This window comes from Camelina sativa, chromosome 17 (genome assembly GCF_030686135.1).
Source record: "Camelina sativa cultivar CO46 ecotype springtype chromosome 17, ASM3068613v1".
Lineage (NCBI taxonomy): Eukaryota > Viridiplantae > Streptophyta > Magnoliopsida > Brassicales > Brassicaceae > Camelina > Camelina sativa.
In genome coordinates this window covers 29,221,613-29,229,737 of record NC_141896.1, presented here as the reverse complement: position 1 = coordinate 29,229,737, position 8,125 = coordinate 29,221,613, and the positions used below count along the sequence as shown (strand labels likewise).

General features: G+C 29.9%; 1 protein-coding gene across 2 annotated transcripts; it reads left to right on the top strand.

The window, feature by feature from the left end:
- Positions 1-5,892: 5,892 nt before the first annotated feature.
- Positions 5,893-8,059, top strand: LOC104757824 (putative protein phosphatase 2C 10). 2 transcript variants are annotated; one of them, XM_010480614.3, is made up of 6 exons: positions 5,893-6,175; positions 6,325-6,409; positions 6,663-6,902; positions 6,986-7,262; positions 7,367-7,521; positions 7,606-8,059. In XM_010480614.3, exons 2-6 carry the CDS (start codon positions 6,371-6,373, stop codon positions 7,741-7,743), a joined length of 849 nt encoding a protein of 282 aa, XP_010478916.1. In that variant the 5' UTR covers positions 5,893-6,175; positions 6,325-6,370; the 3' UTR covers positions 7,744-8,059. The 2 variants fall into 2 exon arrangements, with proteins under 2 accessions (XP_010478916.1, XP_010478915.1); XM_010480613.3 differs by having other exon boundaries at positions 5,915-6,227.
- The last annotated feature ends 66 nt before the right edge of the window (positions 8,060-8,125 follow it).

The following is an 8,125-nucleotide window of genomic DNA, read 5'->3' as shown; positions in this document are numbered from 1 at the left end:
TCAGTGGTCAAACTCTTAACACTGAAGGAGAATAAAGGTGTACCCAACCACTGTACCACCGCAACTTTTCCAAAATTGATGCCCCTTAAATCTTTAATATAATTTGGCGCCTAAAGCCCTTGCTTTCCGGGCTTTAGGTCAGGGCCGACTCTGATGATGACGATTAGTGATCCCTTTCCATTGTAATAAATTTGGGTAAAACATATTTTGTAGTTTTGACGTGGCCTCTTCTACACGTTATGTGTAACACATACAGACAGTTCTATGATTATGATGACTATGTAATACTTTAATGTTTGGAACTTTACTTCCACATAATATTTTATTGCATCATTTTCAGATTCAGGAAATTGTTGTTTAGTAAACAACTCTTATTTTTCTGTGACTAATTCCATCTGAATTAACAGTTATATATAGAATCTAGATTTAAAGTGAAAATAATAGTTATTAACTATTTAAAAGCATTGTATTTATTCTTGTAAGAATATTGTTTTTACTACTAGGTTTGAACCAATGCTACATGTGGGTTTATTTGATATATTATGGTGAAAATTATATATGATTAATGACAGTTATTAAATATTATCTTATAAAAAAACTATAAATTACTATTAAGTCAAAACTTTTATTTCATATACACAATTTTTTAAAAATCTAAAAAATAGTTGTGTTAAAAAATTAAATATGATTTAAAGAATCATGAATTTAACTGGATTTAATTGGACGTCGAGGCAAGGCGGATCGAACATTCGAACTGGTGACGTTGCATATACTAAACCATTTCTTTGACCACGAGACAAACGAAACATTTTTAGAATCATAAATTAATCTAGTTTTCTCATATTTAAATAACCATCACCATCTATGTCTTTGTGTTTTTCTCCACTGTTTTCTTACCCTTCATATTATTTCTCGTCATTTTCATTATCAAATTTTCATGATAATTGCCATTATTATTTTTACTGTTTGGTTCTTCATTATGCTCTTCTTCTTCCTCTTCCTCGTCAGCTTCTTTACATTCTTCCACTGAATAATCATTTAAAACCTTTTTTTAGACTACCACATAACTTGTTAACCCATCAAACTCCAATATCAAAATCATTGCGTCTTTTCTCATAAAATTTGTGCAATTCATTGATCAATATAGTCACCACATGCATTTAGTTATTGATACTTTAACTTGTATACTTACTCGGTTATAGATCCACACATATTGAAACTTCTCAAACCAAAATCTTTAATACTTCAAAATTGCAAATTACTTGCAGAAAAAGTAATACACATGTATAGCTAATAAAAAATGTGTGCTTGTCGTCGATACTTTTTCTTTAACCATCAAAAATTAACTCAAACAACACAAATCAAGGTCGACGTCAATCCTTCTTCTTTTGACCCAAAAATTTACTGAAACAATATCAAATCACCTATAAAGTCATACAAAAAACATGTTTTACAGCTCATAAGAGATATAAAGCATAAAGAGAGATAAATAAGATATTTTCAAGATATTAAAAATCAAATATTTAATATTTAATAATACTTAAATTTTAAATTTTAATAGAGTTTAAATATTTATAATATTTTAAAATTTAGATGTAGTTTAAATATTTATAACATTTTAAATATTTTTAGTGTAAAATATTAATGATACCTAAACTTTTGAGAGAGTTTAACTATTTATAATATTTTAAACTTTCTATGGGGGTATTTTCGTATTTATAATATTTTAAACATTCTATAGAGTTTAATTAAATATTTATAATATTTTTGAACCTTCTAAAAGTCTATAATTGTATATTTAATTTTTTTTAAATTTTTATATTGGGACAATTATTAAATCAAAGTTTCTGCTCATTCATAGTTGGAAACATATTAGTCTTATTTATAATGGTTCTGCTTATTCATAGTTGGAAGCATATTAGTCTTATTTATAATGGTTCTCAGCTATTGTCTAAAACTTTTATAGCTGATGTGGGACGTTGTACATACACTTATTTATAAGTATTTTAATATAAAAATTTTACATAATTTCAAAATGTTAAATATTGAGATCTCTGATTTCGATTGGTCGTTTAAAAAATCTGAATATACAAAATTTTGGAAATCTTTAAATATTTTAATAAATGACATATCAAATCCCTATTGATTGTTTTAAATCCTATGTTGACAGATTTATGAGCTAATAGCTCCTACTTTAATTTAGTATAGATTATTTTTTAGATATTTTGTTTATAACAGGAGACAAAATCAGATTAGGTTATTACAGTTATGTACTTAAATTTATTTATTTTTTCAGACCAAAAATTGTGAAAAAAGAAAAAAATTCCATAATAATATACCAAGTATTTCCCATCGCCTATATTAATAGAGAAGCACTCTCACAAAAAAATTAAGGTGTCGCTCTCACAGAGAGCTCTTGTACATTTTTTAATAAATATACTTACTTCTCATTGTTATTTACATAAATATGCCACTGAATTATTATGACCCAATGTTTTTTTCTATTAGTTTTTAAAAATAAAAAATTTAATTAACTATTCAATCTAAAAATGTCTTTAATTATCATTTTCATAACCTATTTACTTATTAAAAGTAAATTACATTTCAAAATAAAAAAAAATTATTCATTTATTTATCATTTTTCTCATTATATTTTTAAACGTAGGATTAGTTTAAATTAAATCAATTAGTTTTAAAATATTGCTTAATCTATTTAATAGTATAGTGATATAGATAATAATGTGAAACATAAAATACGTGAATTTGATTTTTAGAAACACAAAAAGACATCAAGAGTTTCTACACCACCTTAAAATTCTTTTCCAAGTTCAAATATTTCACGGGTGAAACGTATTTTACAGAAAATAAACTCAAATTTGAATAAACGAAAAAACTTTACTTACAAATTTTGTTTTATACAAAAAAATCTTAAATCTAAAATAATAATTTTACTCATAATATTTTATTTAAATCGATTTATTCTTTACTATGTGCAGGTTGGTAACTAGTATCGGTTTAAAATACATGATTTTATTTGTGTACTAAAAAAACATATTATTTTTTAATCTGTTTTAATATTTTAAGTTTGAACCGTATATTTAGATTATAAATCAATATAAAAAAACATAAGATAACAAAATTACAAAATATTTATTTTATTTTTCTTTAAATTAGATTTACATAATGGCAAATTAAGCATTTTTTAGATTCAGAATTTTTTTGAAAAGAATCCTAGTCATAATTACAAATATCATCGTTTAAAGAAATATATCTATACTAGGATCTCACCCGCGCTACAGCGTGGGAGAATTTTTCAGATGTTTTAGCGGGTGACCCGGAATATCAGATGTTACGGTATTTGTTTACTAAACTGATTTCTGTTCATTCTATTTGCTACTGATGCTGGCAACACAATAAATAGAGCAATTATTACAGTGTGAGTTTTAATTATTCTGCACACCATTGTTTTATTACGGTTGTATACAATTGAAAGGACATAGTGAGTGAAAAAGATAATGATATTGGATATGAATATAATGAAATAATAATATACATAATACGTAGTTGTCAACTTTTATTTTAAAAGTTTTTGTAAATTAATTGGGATATGTACATAATATTACTATATATTTATTTTTCTAGACGTCATATACATGAGCAATCTATAACCTGAATGTGCTGACCATATTGTATATAAAAAATTTAAGTACAAAACTGGTTTTTAATAGTGTAATATATGTATATGACTTATAATAGTGGTTTTTGAAAATGTCTTTAAATTTGTGAGTAAAATAATTTGGGCAATAACTTGTTATAAGTAAGCTTTAAATTGGTCTGGGTCTAATTTTCCAGAGATTTCTGATATGGGCTGCCTTGGCGTTTGGGAAATTTAAAATTTTTTTAAAACTTCTATCTCGTTAACAGATAATATCAACAACTTTATTACCTTTCTTCGATTAAAGAAAAAGAATTTCATCGTTTCATCTTCATCTTCCATTCATAAATCTTAGATTCCTAAGATACTGGGTTATACTAAAATCATTACTTATACAATTTTCCAAATCCTTTCATATAACTTTCCAATCCGAAATGTTTACACAACTAATTAATCGAAGCAAATCGGTGGGGTTATGGTGTTGTCAAAAGTTTCAATCGGATTGATTCAGTCTCGTCCAATTCCATTTTCCGAAACATTTAAATCAGTCCAATTGGGTTGGTAAGTTTCTTTATATAGTTTCGATTACACAGGTCTATAAAATTTCTCTACTGTTATATGTATCCAATTCAGATTTGAAAATGATAATTGTACAATCAGCCAATAGTTGTACCTATTACCAGTATTTTGTATACGATTACTGGAAATATTATACATTTGATGCAGTACATGTGCAAGAATATACAATGACACCGAAGCATATGTATGAAGACATCATAGTATGAGTAAGATAAGTATTGGTTTCCCTAAAACATGTATACTATTTTATTTAGAAGATTCTATGACATCATAGTATCAGTAAGTTAAGTATTGATTACATATATAACTAACTTCTCATTCAACCCAGCTTCGTCAATGACGTCCCCAAAATTGACCAATTTCAGGAATATGTCATCTGACAACGACGAACATGACACGACGAAGGTCGTGTTGATCAGAGTCATACGGTAAACATGGTTCGTAACCCTGAATTTTCACACTGATTTAGTCAATGAAAAAGTGTCAAAGATTACCCAGTTTCCAGTGATAATCATTTACTGTAATTTCTCCCATTGTGGTTTCTTTAGGGTTGCATGAATGAGGATACCCTTGGTTAAAAACAAAGAGTAGTAAATTAGTAAACAATAAACATGTAAATATATTTCAAGATATCAAAAGATTTGAAAATTTGAGAATCTTACAGAAACATCTGCTAAGACCATTTCTATAGTCTCTCCGGTAAAGACTGCATATTGCTTCCAAGAATGAATGATTTTAACTTGAATTCTCCAGTCTGTTTTGAATAGTTTGATTGAATCCAAATATGTGATAGTAGAAGCATCTTCGGCAGCCATTACAGAAGGTTTGCTAAGAGTGAGAGGAATGAAGCTTTAAGGTATGGTGATTCGACCTTTGAATAATGAAGTTATATTTATACTTAGAATTAACTTATGAATATTGTAGGGTATATTCGAATCGCCATATACATTTACCGTAAAGATAGTTATTTTGATGAGATATCAATCTTTGTTTGTTATGGTTGTTTTCCAAATGTGGAACCAAGATTGTAATCTTTTTAATATATTGGACGATTTTATATTGATGAGATTGATATTGTGTAGAGGTGTAATTTTTGGTTGATTGATATTATTGCTATCTTTATGGTATAGCGATGAGATTATAAAAGCGAGATTTCTGGATTAATAGTCGTGATAGAGAGGTAATTAAGTACTTGAAAACACATATTCACATTTCTTTTAAATCCTTCTGTCTTGATTAGGAATCATTTTCAATCAAGTTATGATCTTCTCATAATAATTAGCATAAATGTAGGACTGGAAGATATTTTATTATTCACATATAGTTGGTCATATATAGAAGGATTTAAATAGGCTGTGATATTTATTTGGTAATCGTTAATATGTAGCAAAATATAGGTTGTTAGAGGTGTAATTTTTGGTTAAAAATGTCTTTGATAGATGTTGATAGCCCATACAAAAAGCCCACAAGATATCAAGTAGATCCGATTTTGTAATTTCAGGTTTGTTTTCTATTATAACCCGATTCAAGAATCATTAAAGTCAAAATTGACCTTCTTGGAGATGTGTTCAGCTGTTGGCGTAAGGGGTATTTTTGAGAGAAGTCAAAGTTGTACTTCTCTTTTACTATAATAGGGATAGTTTACTTTTTGAAATATTGAAATGGTAAAAACAGAGGAATAAGCCACAGCGACTCTGCTTTTCAGACACGGCAAAGAAAAAAAAAGAAAAAAAAAAGTCAACTAACGAAACGCAATAAACAAGGATGGAAAGAGACGATTCTTTTTTTTTTATAATGGAAAAAAAAAACAAAACACAACAGCAAAAATTGAAGTCTACTTGTCGTCGTCGTCTTCCACTAATTCCGTAATTTTATCGAAGACTTTTTGAAGCAAGAAGTACATTTGCAGAGTCTGTCAATAACCCTTTCTTCACGGCACTGGTATTACTCCTTTCTTTTATGGTTTTTGGAATCTGGGTTCTCCGATTTTGAGGTAACCCCTCTTCTTCTGGGGTTTTAATTTTTTTTTTTTTTTTTTGGGGTTTCTTGATTGATGAAAAAAAGTTTCTAAGGTGTTTTGCTGTTTGCAGGGTTTCTTTGTAATATTTTAAATCAGACATCTGTCATTCTCTCCTCATGGCGAAGTTATGTTGCTTCGGTTCTTCAGACTACGATGTATGTAATAAACTCAAATCTTTTCTTTCTCTTTTGGTGTTGTTTCTAATTTCTTCACTATAACAACTACTTATAGAAATAGCATTGACTTGTTGTTCTTCTTGAGGTATGAAGATGGTTTAAGGTAATTTTTAGATAGAAATCGAACCAATTATTGTGGGGTCAATTGTGAAATTAAGTAGATGTCAAATTTGGTCATTTGGATTGTGAGTTCTTGAATAATTTGGGAAGATATGAATTTGGTGGTGTGTAGCTTGTGGTTGGGAGAGCGTCAACTAGTTCTGGAAAGGGAAGAAACAGCCAAGGAGAGATTAAATTCGGTTACAGCTTAGTGAAGGGAAAAGCTAATCATCCAATGGAGGATTATCATGTGTCCAAATTCATGAAAGTAGATGGTAGCGAGCTCGGTTTGTTTGCAATCTACGACGGTCATTTGGGTGAACGCGTTCCTGCTTATCTACAGAAGCATTTGTTCTCCAATATCCTCAAAGAGGTCTGCAGCAATATGTTTTCACTATCTCTGTTGCTGCATCGTTATGGTTGATGAATCTGAACTTTTTGTAATGATGTGTTCAGGAGCAGTTTAGGTATGACCCTCACAGATCAATAGTTGCTGCCTATGAGAAGACAGACCAAGCCATTCTGTCACATACTTCTGACTTAGGCCGTGGTGGCTCAACCGCTGTAACTGCTATTCTAATGAATGGACGACGTTTGTGGGTGGCAAATGTGGGTGATTCCCGGGCGGTTCTATCTCAAGGAGGTCAGGCGATACAGATGACTGTCGATCATGAGCCACATACTGAAAGGTTGAGCATCGAGGATAGGGGAGGCTTTGTATCGAACATGCCAGGTTACTCTAAGATGATAATACCAAAACACATCAAAATCAGGAAAAAGTGTTATCCAAAAACATCAGACCCCTAAACATGTTTTTTTTTCGTTCTGTTATTTCAGGAGATGTCCCTCGGGTTAACGGGCAGTTAGCAGTTTCTCGTGCTTTTGGGGACAAAAGCCTCAAAACACATCTACGGTCAGATCCAGACGTTAAAGATTCATCTATAGATGATCACACAGATGTTCTTGTTCTTGCTAGTGACGGTCTGTGGAAGGTAAACGATGGTGTTCTTGTGTTCTGAAGGAACATTGGTTGGCGTTTTTGTGATTAAACGGTTTTGAAATGTGTAATGGTGTAGGTGATGGCTAACCAAGAGGCGATCGATATCGCGAGAAGAATCAAAGATCCATTGAAAGCAGCGAAAGAACTAACTACTGAAGCGCTGAGAAGAGACAGTAGAGATGATATATCTTGCATCGTCGTCAGATTAAGGTGATGAAAGATCTTTTGATACTCACCAAGAAAAAAAAAAAAAAAAAAAAAAAGGATGGAACCATTAAAAATGGCAGAAACCATATAAATAAGTTTGACGTTGAAGAGTAGTAGAAGATATTTTTACTTTGTTTTTTATTTTTTTTACGTCCGGTGTAAAATGGTTGATTGGTTTTCGCAATGTTTGGTAATTTTATTGGTTTGATTTGTGGTTTGTGTAAGTGGGAATGAATCATATGAGATTTGGTGTATAAAAAGAATATTCTATCGACGACAAAAAAAATAATAATAATAATATTCTATCTAGAAGATTACTCAAATTTGGTGTGGTTCTTCTGATCTCTCTGTTCTTATACAGTATCCAGGATACTGTATCCTCATGTTCT